We start from the raw sequence: 15,158 nt of genomic DNA on the forward strand, positions 1-15,158 counted from the left end.
CAGGGAGGGGGAAGTGGTCTCTGCATGGCCTTGGTATGGGAGAGGTCTTACCTAGCACCAGCTCACAGTCATGGAAAGAACAGGGAAAAGGGTGGCTCTTCAAGTGCCGCCCAAGGGGACATCGACCCAGAGGAGGGCAAGAGACACAGGAGTGCCCTGGTGGATGCAGGCTGGGGACAGTGTGTTAGTGACCCCTTTCTAGCCAGGAACTTTCTATCAAAAGCATCTTCCCAGGACTTGGGGTCTCACAGGAGGACCAGGGGAGCCAGGGTTAGGAGCCAGGCAGAGGGTAGGGAGGAGTCCCAGCCCCCACTCACCGGTTTGCCGTCCAGCCCAATGGGACCCTGCAAGCAGAAAAGCCAGACGTAAAGACCCAGCATCACAGGCCTCCTGCAGAGGCCTGGGGGAGGGATGAGAAGCACGGGATCTGATGCCACCCGGTTAGGGATTGAGTCCCTGCTTGGCCCCTTACTTGCTGTGTGACCACAGGTAAGCCTAAGCCTTCATTTCCCATCCTACGATGGGGTCAAGAATAGCAGAGCCTTCTCTGATGGGTCCTAGTGAGGAACAGTGAATGCCAACTGCCAGTTGCCTGGCACAGGGCAGAGCCCACTGGGTGGCACTGTCCTCCATGTCAAAGACCTTCTCCTCCCTTCTCGACCCACTTGGAGAATGGATGCTATGTACCTAGGAAACCAGGCTTGCTCAGCAGCAAGGCCCAGGGAAAGGAAGCAGCTGCTCCCTGCCATGGGCAGGGGTGAAAGGATACTCAGATGGCCACCCTGCTGCCTCCTCCCTGGTGGACCTTCTCTTGGAGCCTGGCTGCAGGCTGATGGCCTGTCGCTTCTCTGAAGCACATACCAGTGTCCTGCCAGGCTCATTAGCCTGTCCTGTTGCCCCTTTATCTGTGTGTGCATTTCCCTGTCCCTTTCTACACCTGGAGCCAGGAGCTGAGCTACTCTTCTGGGAAAGGCTGCAGAGTAAGTTTGTAATGACCACAGTAGGAGCCAGGAATGTGGCACGTGCCTGTGATTCCCTGCACTCCAGGAGGCTGAGCCAGGAGGATCACAAGTTCAAGGCCATCCTGAGCAACTTAGTGACCCTACCCAAAAATAAAAAAAATATAAAAGCCTAGGGATATAGCTCACTGTGAAGGTTCTGGGTTCAATCTCGAGTAACACACACACACACACACACACACACACACACACACACACACACGACAGGGTTTGGAAGGGGAAGGGAAAGAGTGGTCTCACGGCTGCCCTCAGTGGACATAGTCTAACCCAGTCAGGCATATAGCCCACCTGGGCACAGCTAACCTCAACCCTCCCCACTTACCGGAAATCCAGGAAAGCCCCGAGTGCCCGGCTGACCCTGAAAAGAATGGGAGAACAGTGAGGATGAGCTAGGAGGGATGGAGCTAGCTCTCTCCCTGGCTCATCCATGGCCGTCCTCACTCCCTTGTGACCTCCATGGGCCACACTTAGCATGTAAACCAGCTGCAGGGAGGATGGAGAAGGTGGAAAGGGAATATCACGGGAAATCTTCAGGGACTAGGGGTGGGGAGAGGGACAGGAGGGACAGCGTCTTTGGGCCAGTTTCTAGGAAGTGGCCCCTCACTGCGGTGGCTGCTCTAAGCCTGAGCATGTAAATGGACCAAGAGAGAGCAGGCCAGCTGGGACTCAGCCTGCGGTGCATGGAAGCCTTGGACTGAGATGCTCCACGTCCTCTTTATTTACGGGCATTGCTCACAGCTACTTATCCAAGGGTAGTTTGGACATCAGCATAGAGCAGAACTTGACCTTTAGAACACGTTTAGGCTAGAATAGGTCAAGTTGTTCATGCTCCCCCCTCTCCCAGGCCAGCAGTCTCCTCCCTGTAGCTGCAAGGTTTCTGAGTGCCCCAGGTTTTGTGGGAAGAGACCAATCTGTATCCATTTCCCTAGAAATGCAGAGTGCAATGCAGACAGAGTTTTAGGATTCAGACTAGAAGCAGGTTCACTGGCCAGAGCCCAGTGGTTTATGGTCAAGATTCAGGACCAGAGAGAGGTGTTGAAGGTAGAAGTAGCACCAGGCTGGGGAGGCTGACCAGAAGGTCAAGTAAACAGGGAGCTAAGAAATGTGAGCCTCGTCATGCCCTTCCTGAAGAACCAGCAAGGGCTCCTCTCTACTCCCCTGTCATGGCAGGCCATCCCCTTCTCATCCCAGTGAACCATGTTAGCTGCCCTTCCTGGCTCCTCTTCCCTCCTGCTCCAGGCCCAGGCACATACTCACCTGCCTTTCCCTGCACACACACGGCCAGCTCTCAACTTGGAGTCACCCTTGGGGTTGCTGAGATGGCCACAGACCTTTCCTAGGGATGGGTTTTATTCGTCTGGCAGGTCTGGAAGACTGAGTTCTAATCCTGCCCCTGCCAACAACAGCTGTGTGACTTTGAGCAACTTATCTGACCTCCCTGAGCCTCAGTTTCCTCATTTGTAGAATGGGGATAATAGTATAGGCTCAAGGTTTGTCAGGTCTGTTGAAATGGTAGCCACCATCACAGGCTGTTTGTTGAACTGAGCTGAACAGAGAGGCATCAGAATAAAGTGAGGTTGGCTTTGAGCTTAATATGTCTTAGAGGCTTATCTAAGCCAAGCAATACTTCCGGAACTAGATTGCACGAGGCTCCATCTGCTGTGGCTCTGAAACATCTCCAGGCTGCCTGGCTCCTTAAAGGTGTGGACATGAGCATCCGGAGACCTCTTCTTAGGGAACCTGTGGGCTCCTTGACCTGGGTGGCATGGGGACCCTGCCACGTCAATGTGGGAGTGCTGGTCCAGCAGGGAGCTGGCTCAAGGCTCGGGTTGGGCTTGTGGCAGGAGTCCAAAGGACAAGAGGGAGGAGATGCCACTCATGCGTCAGGAGGGCCTGGGCTTCTCTTCTCTCAAGACAAGTGATGCTAAGAATAGCCCTAAGGAGAAACCCTGGAAACCATGCAGTGCAATCTCCGAAACCCCCCAGGGCAAGCTTTTTGTAAACTACTCTAAACAGGCAGAGGCCTGAAGGGAAGGTCAGAAGGAGAGGATTCCAAGAAACATCTTTAAGGCTTGTTCTGGATAGTGTTTATGCGGTAAGGGTAATCACACGGTTTGCTAATTACAGAGCCTGCTCTGGTAGCAGGATGCATCTCTCCAACCCAGGGCCAAGTCCGGGGCTAACCAGGGGTTTTTCAGGGATCTCGGGAAGAATGTTGTCATTGACCAAATGGAAATCGAGACTCTACTTCCTGGAGATGTTAGATATGGGGAAACCACTTGGGGAGGCTTGGAACTGGATTTTAATTCATATCTCCTCAGTTATATGCTGAGCTGAGATGTCTTTCAATATTTATTGGCTAGCCTTAGGCTTGTATTGGCTATTATCTATCTATCCATCCACCGATCTATTTATCTATCTATCTATGCAATCTGAGATGGGGTTTCATTATTTTGCTCAGACTTGCCTTGAACTTCTGGGCCCAAGCAAACTTTCTACCTTGCCTCCTAAGTAGTGGGACATGCTAAGTACAGGTGCATGCTATTACACCTGGCTTTTATTAATAGTTTCTACTCAGTTGTTTACCTTTTCCCATTGATTCGAGTAAAGTTCTTTCCCAAGAACAACAGCTCTTTCGTTGTCATATGTGTTGGGAATATTTTCTGACTTGGCTATTGCCTTTGACTTTGTTTATATTATATTTTCCATCATACGGAAGTCTTACATTTATGTAGACAAACTTATTAATGTTTTCTTATGGCTTTGGGGGAGGTTTTATGTCATGTTTCAGAAGGCCTTTTCCCAACTCAGAATTAGAAAACATTTGCTAGTGTTTCCTGTTTATATTTTATGGTTTCATATTTTACATCTAAGTGTTTTATGCATTGGGAATTTGTCCTAATATGAGTGGGGTAGAGATTCAGCTATTTTTAAAAAAGAAACAAATAGCTTTCTTTCCGTTTACCTTTTTCTAAATGGCCTGCCCCAATATCTGAACAATCTTTCTCTTCCTATTCTGGAATGAAGCTGTCATTGCGTATCCAATTCCCACATGCATTTGGCTTTATTTCTGGTCTCATCCTTCTATTCTATCCATTTGCTCGTTTTGATGGCTGTGCATTGTAATACATTGCATAATACTAGGCCCCTCTTTTCTCATCCCTTTTCTCTATTTTCACAAGCTTATTTTTTCTGAATAAATTCAATATTTTATTGGACTCCCAATCCCATTGAAAATTCACCGGGATTAGGAGCACACAAAAGTTATAGATAATAGATCGATTTATGGATTAATATTTTGTCCTTCTCACAAAAACAAGGGAAATAAGCTTTACATTGATGGTTGAAATTACCTTCCTTAATCAAGGCCAGGATAAGAAGGTAGCCCAGGTCCCCAATTCTGAAAGTGGAAGCCTGTGTTATCCTCTTCTCTCCTATCCACATCTTGTGTGGGGTAAGGAAACATAGTTCTGACTGGAAAGAGCCTACTGGAGGTCTCCCTACTCTCCTCTTTGACACCTCCAAAGAGGCCAGGTTATGTCTGTGCCTTGGACCTGCCTCATTGTCCACACTGAACAGCATGACTTGTGAATGCTGGGAGATGTTTAGTCCAGGCTGGGCAGTACAGGGGTGGGAGACCAGAGCTCCATTTGCGCTTGTGGCTGATTTCAGGCTACGCTCTGTGAGGTTGCCTATCATAGCAGAGAGGAGGTTCACAAAGCACACTGCTGTGAGCCAGCACACCACGTACTCCAGACCCCTAGCAGCAAATGCAGTGCTCCCCTTAGACATCCTGAGGCACTTCACATCCATTCTGCTGTAAGGAAACCCTCTCCCCTGCTAAGCTCCACTTCTAGGGACTGGCACCACCATGCCCTGAGAGTCAGATGTGTGGCATCCTGAGCTCCTACTTCTCTTTCAAGCCTTGCTTTTATCATCACTAAACCCATTGACTCCACCTGTCTAGGGCTATCTCTAGTCTACCCCTTCTCCCAGGCTTTGGTAATCCTGGGTGCCTTCCAATGGGTCCTCATCTGCAGTTCCTCTAGACACGTTCCAGCTCCAAGGAGGAGCCAGCCACCTGTAGATCCTGATCCTCATCAACTTAACACAACCTGAGGGCTCCCCAATACCTTGGGATGAAGCCCCAGCTCCTGAGCACTGTGTTGGGTCCTTTGTGATTTGGCCTGTGTTCACCTCTCCAGCCCCACCTCTCACCACCCTGCCCTGGCCCTCCTTGGAGAGGAAAGGCATCCCCATTCACTGCCAGATTCTAAGGGGCCCCTCTGGGTTCAGGGGCTCTGCAGTCTTCTCTAGGCCTCGTTATCTGGGTCACTACTGGAAGTCCACAAGCATAGTTTAGCTCTTTCTTCCTCTCGGAAGCTGTCTCTGCCTGACCTCAGTCTAAGTCCAAAGCTCCCCCCAACCCCACAGCTCCCTGGCCATCCCAGCTTAGCATTTACTGTGATCCCTGATGTGATCATGGGCCTTGGGTCAGGCTTCCATCGTCTACTTAGCACCTAGCACACACTAGGTTCTTAGTAGCACAGCAGGTGTGGCTACCTGGCATAGGGTGGCTCCTTGTGGGTGACAGCTGGAAGTTGGATTTCTCCTCTAGGCCTGAGGAGGAGCTGGGACCTCAGGGAGGGAGCAGCTTCTTTTGACTAGGTGTCCTGTTCGTGCTGGGCCAGCCAGAATTTTGGGGTACAGTCTCCCCTCCTGTTTGATGGGGCTCCCTCAAAAGTCTACAAACCCACCCTGGAATGTGAACTGTCTTTCTTCAAGGTACCTGCCTGGTCCCCCTTTTCTTGGACCATTTATAAGTTCCATGAGAGCAGGCAGGTGGCCCTGCAGAGTGGCAAGGCTGGTTTTGATTAGCAGCACTTATTCGGGGTTCTTCCTGGCCGAGTGGAAAGCCACATGTCCCCATCATCCCTGGGCCCATAGGACTTGCCCACTTGACCTCTCTTCCTAATGACAAGCAGACTCTGTCTTCCCTGTCCCCTGCTCTCACATCCCAGGGTGGCAGCAGGAGCTGAGAATGTGGCCAGGGCTGTCTGGTGAGGACTTGGCTGGGGGGACTGAGCCATCTGGGTGAAATCACTCATACAAGCCAACATCAAAGGACCTTGGGCTTGATCAGGACTCCCGGGGCCATGAAAGCTTTCCTAGCACCAGCATAGGCACCCACAGGGACAACTGTCTTCTCCTGAAGGGAAAGACCCTGTACAAAGAGGGAGGCTTTGCAATGACTTTTAGGTCACGGACAGTACTTGCTGGAAGGGCGTCAGAAGACAAGTGTGAGGCACACAGCAGGTTATTGGTGGTCAGACCAGGCAGCCATGGTGGCTGAAGAGTGGCTTGTGTTCTGTGTTCCTTTTCCTCCTGACAGGCTCCATCCTCCATGTCAGAACCTGGGGACTCTCTTCTTCTCTGTGACCTTCCTGTCACCCCTTTCTTCAGTAACATCTGGGCTCAGGCATCCCCCAGCACACAAGGAAACAAAGCTCATCAAGACAGCAGCCATGCGAACAGAGGAGCATGTGTGACAGCGCAGCCTGGCCGGGCTCTAACGGCAGAGGGTTCAGAGCCATACAGCCTGGGCTGAGTGATCACTCCGAGTGTGGCCAAGGTCCTGCTGTGACTTTGGGCAAGGCACTCAACCTCTGTGTGCCTCAGCCTTCTCATCTACAAAGTGGAGTCGAATATGGTCCCTACTTCTGGGGCTTCCAAGTCCCTTCCCCTGTCTGGGCCGCAGCTTCCTTTTCTGAGAGGGCTGTGCTAGACTGTGGCTGGGGTCTCCTCCTTCTCCAACAAGTGATTTTACTGAAGCCCGATGGGTGGGCACCCTGGGGAAAACCCTCTGCCTTCCTCCCCAGAGCTGTGTTATCTTGCTGGCTCTGTCAACCACATCTCCCTTCCGGTCCCTAGGGCAGCATGTTAGAGGGGAAGCTCCCTGGCTTTCCTAAGCTGGGGAAGGTGCCAGTGAATATATGTAGAACACAGAAAGGGCCCTTGAGGGTGACTTGCGTCAGTTCCCCCAAGCCCAGCAGTGGATGGATGGCTAGCTAAAAACCTGGATTCCTGGCATCTGCTCTCCAGCTTCTGGGAACAAACCTTGTATCCCAGTGGGCTGAGCACCCACCCAGAGGAGCAAGCATGAACTCCCAGCTATAAACAGAGGGTCCTCTCAGCTGCTGCAGGCCTGCCAGAGCCTCCCTTGCTCTGTGGTTTTGGGTCACTCTCTTTATGGCTAGCCACACCACATGTAGCTGCCACACCTAGAGCCACAGCTAGGACTTGCCCTCCTCTGGGTCCCCAAAGCCTCTTTCATGGACTCCCCCATCCCCTGAAAAAGAGCAACAACTTACAGGGGGTCCTCGGGGACCAACGATGGACATTCCAGCATCTCCAGGGGCACCCTGTGGGGAGAGAGGAGGGAGGAGAAGGAGTGGGGACAGGAGACAACAGGCAGGCACTGACAGGTGGGGCAGGGATGAGTGCCCACCCTGTGGACTAGAGGGAGGCTGGAGGTACAGAGGACAGTGAGGGAACGGGGCAATGGGGTGAGTAAATATTCCGGAAGGGCTGTGAAGAGCAGTGGGAACAGAAGGCAAAGAGAGAGAAGAGGTGCGAGTGTGAGCATGAGCCACAGGGTGAACAGGAAATGGCTGACGGACCCAGGCAGGGAAGAGAGCTGGAGCCACACTAGCCGTGGGCAAGAGGGCCACGCGGTGGGGGTTAGCAGTGGTCATCTGCCCATCCCTACCCCTGAACGCCCATCTGGCTGCACACCCTGCAAGTGGTGAATGGCGATCTGCCCTGAGCTTGGGGCCAGGGAAACAGAAGGTAGGGACAAAAGACACAAGGGCCACGTGTGTCCTACAGCCTGAGCCTGAAAGGTCGAGCTGTGGTGAATTTCCTAGTCCTGGTTTGCGCATGCCATAGAGGAGTCACAAGGCTGGCCACAGGGTTGTCTGAGAGGTGGCTGGTGCTGCTGGGCTTGGAGCTCCAAGCTGCTGAGCTAGCTAGATACTCTGTGTGTGTGTGTGTGTGTGTGTGTGTGTGTGTGTGTGTGTGTAGCACAGATGGGACAGTGTATGGACATGGATGGGGGCAAGAGAGGCCACTGGCTCCTGCAGAAGGACCAAACTGTGCCCTGCCATCTACCATGGAAAGGTCATGTGTCTTTCTCCGGGCAGCGTCACCATCTACCAGGGTAAGACCCGAGAGAGTCTTGTTCCATTTGGAGGACAGCACAGCTTGGTGGTTAGGAGCCTCAGCCTTGGAGTCACCAGATCGGGCTCTTCTAGCTCTGACACTTTCTAGCCGTGTGACCTTGGGCACGTGACAGCCTTCTCTGTGTATCACATACCTGGCAATATTAATGCTTCCCTGGAAGGGGTGTGTCAGTGTCAACTGAGGTAACAATACTGAGATGAAAATACTTAAAACTGAGCCTGACACAGTTCCTGCTTGATAGGTGGTTATTACTGATGTCATGGTGGTTATCTTGGAGACGGGAGACACTGCTGCGTGCGGGCGAGGAAGCACTGAGCAGGTCACAGAGATCTGCTTCCAGCTCCTGCTCATCACTACTGCTGTGGGACCCTGGGCAAGCCCTGGTCCTCTGGGCCTGTTTCCTCCTCTGTCAAATAAGTGGGGCTCTGAAATTCCGGGTGGCCTCCTGGGCTCTCCTGCCCAGGCCAGCCATTGGAGCATGAGGCCCATGCAGTCCAGGCAGGGCAGGGGAGACCCGCTTAGCCAGGAAGCTGGACCCATGGCCAGGAATCCCAACATCCTGCTCCGTGGTGTGGAAGCTGTTAGTCTGGGCCGCCAGAGGCTTCGAGGGCAGAACAGCCATATGCCCTGTGGGGTGGCAGGGAGGCCAGAGATGGGGGCTCTCGGGGAACTTGTCCCCCAACCCAGAGTGCCTGCCAAAGAGGGGCTGGGCGAAGGAAGCAGGGAAGTGGGGACTCACCTTCTCGCCGGGTGGACCCTTCACTCCCTGGGGCAGCCACAGGCATTGAAGGGCACAGGGAAGAGAGGGAGGGAGGAAGAGAGAAGGAGGGAGATGAGAGAGAGGCACCAATACAGGAATCCATGCTAATGGCACAGCAAGCAAACAGAAGAAACCACCGTGAAATAAGAAGCACAACAAAACACAGGTCCCATGTCCAACCCGAACCGAGTGTGGAAGCTCTTGTCTCACCCTGGTCTGCCCCAGCCGGCTGTTCCAGATCAGTGAAGGAGAAACAGGCTGGGAGGCAGGAGGTTTTGTGTGTGTGTGTGTGTGTGTGTGTGACAGACAGACAGACAGAGACAGGCACAGAGGAAGACAGAAAAAAAACAAGGCTAGAAAGCCTGCCCCAGAAGCCAAGGTCCAGCTGGAGAGTCAGGGGGAGGTGGGGTGGAGCTGAGAGAGGTCCCCAAGGACTGTGCTGTGACAGTGGAGCCTAGGAACTTTGAAGGCTAGGCTGGGTACCAAGTACAAAGTTTTGGCAAGCTCAACAAGCCTGGAGCTGATAAGGGTGGCCAGGTCAGAAGGAGGGAGGGGGCAGAGGGACATGGGTGGACAGAAGAGGACTCACACAGCTACAAGGGTGGGGGATGGGTCAGGATGCAGAGGAACCTGGGGAGTCACTGAGGAACCCATGTAAGGACGTAACCACCGTAACCACCGTGACTAGCAGATGATGGACAGCCCCCTCCACCCTGCTCCCAACCAGCCTGTGGTGCCACCTTTGGTGAAGCATGAAAATGACCCAAGAATTTCACACCCATAGGCCCCCAGTCCTTATCAGATGACCCATGCTTACCCTAGTGAGCAGCCAAATGAGCTATTGTCACATTTAAAATAGCGCCAGCAGCATGAAGCCCCAAAGTGGCTTGAAAGAAGCCTTATCCTGGGAGGTGGGAGACTTCCTGTGGCTCTCTCCACTGCTGGGAGTCACAAGATGCTGGGTGGGCACTTCCTGGGGGAAGGAGTCCACAGGGCCCAAGGAGGAGGGCAGGAAGGAGGAGGGGGTGCTACTTTACACTTTGTATCCTTCCCTGAAGGCCAGTGTTGCTCTGGGTGGGGGAGCTCTCGAAGGTAGCTTATCCTATTAAAAGTAGGGACTGCAGGACTGTTAGCTTGGGTACAAAACCCAACTGCACACCCATCTTGGGCAAACTGAGATTCAACATCCTCACCCATAAAACAGGGTCTCAGGGGGCTGTGGCGGATAAGGTGCCTGGCTAAGGCCCATACACAGTAAGCTCTTGAGAAAGGATGGCGGAATAAATAATGTCTCCTTCTTTGTAAGGGAACCAGTGACCACTTGAGTGTGCTCAGAGTATGGAGCTGAAGCAGAGTGACAGGGCCAGGCCAAGGTCCCTCGGTGTTCTGGTATGGAGTAGGAGGAGAGCTTCAGGTGTGGTGGCCTAGGCTCCCAGGCCCCATGCCTTGACAGACAAGCCTAGGGTGGGCCCTGGAGTGCTCAAAGCTTTGTGACAAGGGATACTTGTCTTAAACTCTGGAATGTTCCAGCTTTGGAGCTTCTGTCTGAGGATCAGACCCCCTTGAGAGCTGTGATACTGTGGGCGCATTGCCAGGGTCAAAAGCATCCATCTGGAGCCTGCCTGTTTGGGCTAAAGTCTCTACTCAGCCACTTCCTGGCCGTGTGACCTTCAGCAAAACTTTTAACTACTGAGCCTCTGTTTCTTCATCTGAAAAATGGGGTGTAAATTGTGCAGTTCAACAAGCTGCTGTGCGTGAGGCCCTTAGCACAATGCTAATAGCATTAGTACTTGGAAGGGTTAGTTACGGTTTGGATGCCTGGCCTCCATGCTCAGCCCAGGCATATGAAGTCACACAGATGCCACAGCCATGCCAAGGCCAATCCAGCCAGGAATGACATGGGGGAGGGGGTGGCGGGGCCTGGAGTTTGAGGCTGATGCCGGTAGAGGTTAGGAATCAGAGTGGGGAGCAGCCCTAGCCATGTCCTCAACGAGGCAGCCTGGTGTGAAATGGCGCCTGGCCAATATCACACCAGGCCGTCACCCTTCGGGTCATCTGGAGACCATCATTCCGAGGCTGCTAGGAAAAACCCTGGTGCCAGCCTTTCCATTTCTGGGATGAACTCTCCCTAACAACCATCCTCATCTCCTGTTCCCCATCTTCACTTTTCATCAGGAATCATTAAATGTCTTCAAGCTGAGCCTCCTGGTGAGGATCTGGAGGCACCATCTGGAGCCAAGCCCTGTCTTTACCATCTTTGAGCGACTCTCCTCCAGAAGATGCTCTGGAAATGCTGGTTCCACTGGGGAACGGCTGCAGGGGGGCAATAAACCTGGGGGTGACCTGCCTGCTTTTGGGTAGTGTGTGGAGTCCTCTGGAGGAGGAGGGTAACTTCATCCCATTATCACCCATTAAGCAGAGTGCTTTGTTCATGCTATTATTCCCTTGCACTTTCCATGACAGCTCTCTGCAGAGCACAGTGGCCCTCATTCATTTTCAGGGAACTTATTCCAAGACCCCTAGGGGATGCTGGAAACCACAGACTATACTCAAACCTACATTTACTGTTTTCTGCTATCCACACACACCTATGATAAAGTGTAAATTAGGCTCAGTAAGAGGTTAACAACTATAATAATACAATAGGACAATTATAAGAATATATTTTTTAAAAGTTGTACAAATGTGGTTTCTTTTTCAGCATATCTTATTTATTGTAATATTTTTGGACCACAGTTAAACACAGTAAAACTGTGGATAAGGGTGAATGAACTACTACGAAGCCTTATCATGAAGTCTGAAGACTCCGATAAAATTTCTTCCCTTCTCTTTCCCTGTCCCTCCCTGAAGCTGCTCCTTCTTTGGGGCTAGGGTGGGCAGCATTTTGCCAAGGTCTGGAGGACAGGCCAGCATGAAGAAGCAAGCAGTGGCCACCTGAGCAGGTACAAATGCCAACTCACCACACGTCCAGGGATCCCAATGGCACCTTTGTCCCCCTGATGAAGGAGGCAGAAACAATCAGATGTGGTTGGACCCAGCTGGTGTGTCCCATGGGTGAGCTGTGCACCCAGTTGGGGGCGCAGCTCACTCTCTCTGCATGGGGAAACATGGGGAAGCTGGGGAAACATTCCGCATGATGCCCAAGCTGCTGTGGATGAACCCCCAGGCGGCCCCCACAGTGTTCAGTAAGTGGCTACCTGCACTCAGGCCTGCATCAGTAAAATGAACCCTAACATCCAAGTCCAGTCTCCAGCCCGGTCCTCAGTTTCCTTAGGTTTCCAAGCCCTTCCTCTCTCAGATCTCTGCTGCTGCAACACTCTAGCAATGACCAGAAAGCACCTTGTTTCCATCACCTCAAGTTCAAGACACAGATCAAGGTGACCAGTGGCTGAATCACTTTCCTAGATCTGTCTGCCAGAGCTGGGGAGCAGTGCCCACACTACCCTGCTCCTCTGGGCCCCTCCGTCGGTGGAGGCTGTGACAAAATCCTTCTCCTGCCCTCCCACCTCTCAGCCACCTCCAGTACTAGCAGGAAGGACCTCGGGCTATGTGGATTGAGAAGAATTATGAGTTTCAGATGCTGAGAGAGCTCTTTGTTTTGTCGCCAGGGGTTACATCTTCTCACTCTGGAAATCTGCTTATTAAGTTTTGTTCCTCCTCCTTTTAGTAGAAAATATTTTTTTGCAATCATATGCATGCAGACATCATAAAATTTGGGGTGGGGGCTGGAAGGATGGAAAGCACTGGGGTGCGGGAAGTAAGATCATGTTTGGCCAGCTGGGCAGGAGAGACCTGCGTTTTTGAATTTCCCTGAAATGCGTAGGCATTTCTGGGGTGGCTGTATCTGCTGACCTCAGTGAGGCAGAAGGCCTTGTGGGACAACTGGCATCCCAAGATGTATGTGGGACATGTCAGAGGACAGTGGTCAGCTCTGAAATTAGGCTCCTGTTATACACACACATTGTTAAGGCCAGTGGTGTTTTTGAGTAAAGCATTCCACCCTAGTGCAGGCTTTAAGCATCTACTGTTCCCTTAACATCCCTGTGCATCAGCTTCCTTGGACAGGGGTGATAAGAGGGTCCTTTTCAGCCCAGAGCCTGGCACTTGAGAGATGTGAGTAAACCACATCTTCTAGTGTTAAGCTCAGCACGGCCATGGTCACGGGTAAGTACACATCTCAGCATGTTTGTGCTTCACATCTCTTTTGTTTTACAACAAAGGGCCAGTACCTGCAAATATTCCTGCAGGCCACTCCCAGATCCCTTTAGGAGGAAGCATCCACAGGACCATGACCTGTGGATCTAAAATCTGCTCTTCCTGCCAGAACACGAGGCCAATGCTGGTTGTCGGCTGTGACATCTCCACGATCCATTCACTCTCCGACTTTTGAATGATATTTCAGGATGTGTGTTTTGGATTCTTTTTCATTTCTTTTTTTTTTTTTTTTAAAAACTAATATTCTTTGCAGTCCTAGCCATAAAATGCTTGGGCTAGGGACAGGCATGGAATGGCCAATGCCTGGAAACTGCAGCAGCCCCTGCTCTGTGAATTGCCCTCTAAATGCTTTTTAAAGGTGGATGCTATAAGAAAAAAACAAAGTCTGCCCACATTGCCTGCAGTCATCTGACTTCTCCCCTCCTTAGGTTTCGTGGGACTGAGCTGGGCTCACACTTACTGGGAGGGTTTCCACTGTTGAGGCTGAACATTCTCCCACATGCATTTCATTAAAAAGTTACTGCTGGGTATGAGTTCTAGAAGCTCTTGGATAAGCCCTAAGGGCTACAGTGTAATTCATGTCTAAAGGAAGGAAGAGAAGAAGGATGTTCAAAAGGGCCTGGAATCCAATTGCTGTGGCCTCGAGCAAAGACACATCCTGGTCCCCTCCATGCCCCCAGCTTGGTGCTCTGACTGGCTACAGCATCTTGCCTGAGTGGCCCCTTGACCCAGGGCCCACGGTGTTGATATCCAGTGCGCCTCTCATTTATCCAGCCTGGACTCCACAATGTCCTGGAAAACTTAAAAGATGGTTCTCAAGTGTCAAACGTGGGCCGCAGGAAAGAGCAGTGTGGAATGGGCTCCCCCAGGGAAGCTCGGAGAACAGTTTTTACCTCTCAGAGTCTCAGTTTCCTCATCTCAAGAATGGGTATAATAGTACCCATTTCACTGAGTTGTTGACCAAATTATGCCTGGCACCTATTAAAGTCTTAGTAAAAGATGGTTATTGGTATTGGTATTATTTCTTCTTGGCATAGCTTCTCTAGAATTCAGAAGTAGTAACGCAAAAAACAAAGTTTTTGATTCCACTTTTTGTTTTTAACCAGAGGGCCCAGGAGAAAGTGGGACAAGGGTTGGAGTGTTAGGTAGCAGACAGGAGGATCTCAGTGAGCCACTGCTTTGCCAGACCCCTACTCCCAGCCTGTCCATTATTGGACCACTGGTCTTGATGTCATGTCTAATGTTGGGAGAGTCTGCTTCTCCGCAACCAGGAGGGGCATCCGGAGGTAGGGAGGGAGCTAGGGGCTGTCACCCTCAGCTATAGACCAGAGACTCAGAGAGAGAGGCTCCTTACCGAGAGACACCGAGGGGAGAACCGGCCACTCAACTCAGACTGAGAAGCCACATGAGAGGCCGGGGCATAGCTCAGTGGTAGAGCACTTGCCTGACATGCACGAGGCCCTGAGTTCCATCCCCAGCACCCCCCCCCCCCCAAATAAAAAGGACAGGTAAAAGAGAAACAGAGGGAAGAAGAAATGAAACAGTTACTTACAGGGAGCCCAGGTCTTCCAGTGGGGCCCTGGATAAAGGAAGGAAGAGTGAAGTTACACAGGTTATAGTATGAACAGCCAACCATCAACACCACCCCAGGCAGCTTGTGTGCACCCTTGGGTTAATCACTGTGCTCTGTGGGCTGCTGGGAGAAGGTGAAAGTTAAAAAAAAAATCATCAGAGTAAAAGACACATTGCCATTTATCCCTCTCAGAAAACTCCCCCTCACTTTGAACACATCCCATTGTTCTTGTCACTTTCTGAAGCAGTCCTAGAAGTCCTCTGCAGTGGCTTTAGTAGTGCTGTTGCAGCTGCCTCGATGTCCTGAACTGATGCAAATGTTTACCTCTCATGGTCATTTGGACTTTGGG

The 15,158-nt window shown here is 51.7% G+C and overlaps 1 protein-coding gene across 33 annotated transcripts in view; it reads right to left on the reverse strand.

Moving 5' to 3' along the window:
- Col13a1 (collagen type XIII alpha 1 chain) overlaps positions 1 to 14,691 on the reverse strand; it is a 75,599-nt gene extending 60,908 nt beyond the window's left edge. For 31 of the 33 annotated variants that reach the window (XR_015440319.1, XR_015440317.1, XR_015440318.1 and 28 more), the window contains exons 1-6: positions 13,697 to 13,739; positions 11,982 to 12,114; positions 9,001 to 9,027; positions 7,391 to 7,441; positions 1,342 to 1,377; positions 318 to 344 (exon numbers count right to left, since the gene is read on the reverse strand). Coding sequence is in view for 29 of the 33 variants with exons in the window: in XM_087184766.1 (XP_087040892.1) it covers positions 318 to 344; positions 1,342 to 1,377; positions 7,391 to 7,441; positions 9,001 to 9,027; positions 11,982 to 12,114; positions 13,697 to 13,737 (315 nt within the window). In the remaining 4 variants the exon portion in view is untranslated. Of the gene's footprint in view, positions 1 to 317; positions 345 to 1,341; positions 1,378 to 7,390; positions 7,442 to 9,000; positions 9,028 to 11,981; positions 12,115 to 13,696 lie in introns of all 33 variants that reach the window. The other 2 variants (XM_087184750.1, XM_087184753.1) reach the window with 2 other exon arrangements.
- Positions 14,692 to 15,158: the final 467 nt, after the last annotated feature.

The sequence above is a fragment of the Heterocephalus glaber genome, unplaced genomic scaffold (genome assembly GCF_053883595.1).
Source record: "Heterocephalus glaber isolate CG9 unplaced genomic scaffold, H.glaber_assembly_v1.0 deba00001497, whole genome shotgun sequence".
Lineage (NCBI taxonomy): Eukaryota > Metazoa > Chordata > Mammalia > Rodentia > Bathyergidae > Heterocephalus > Heterocephalus glaber.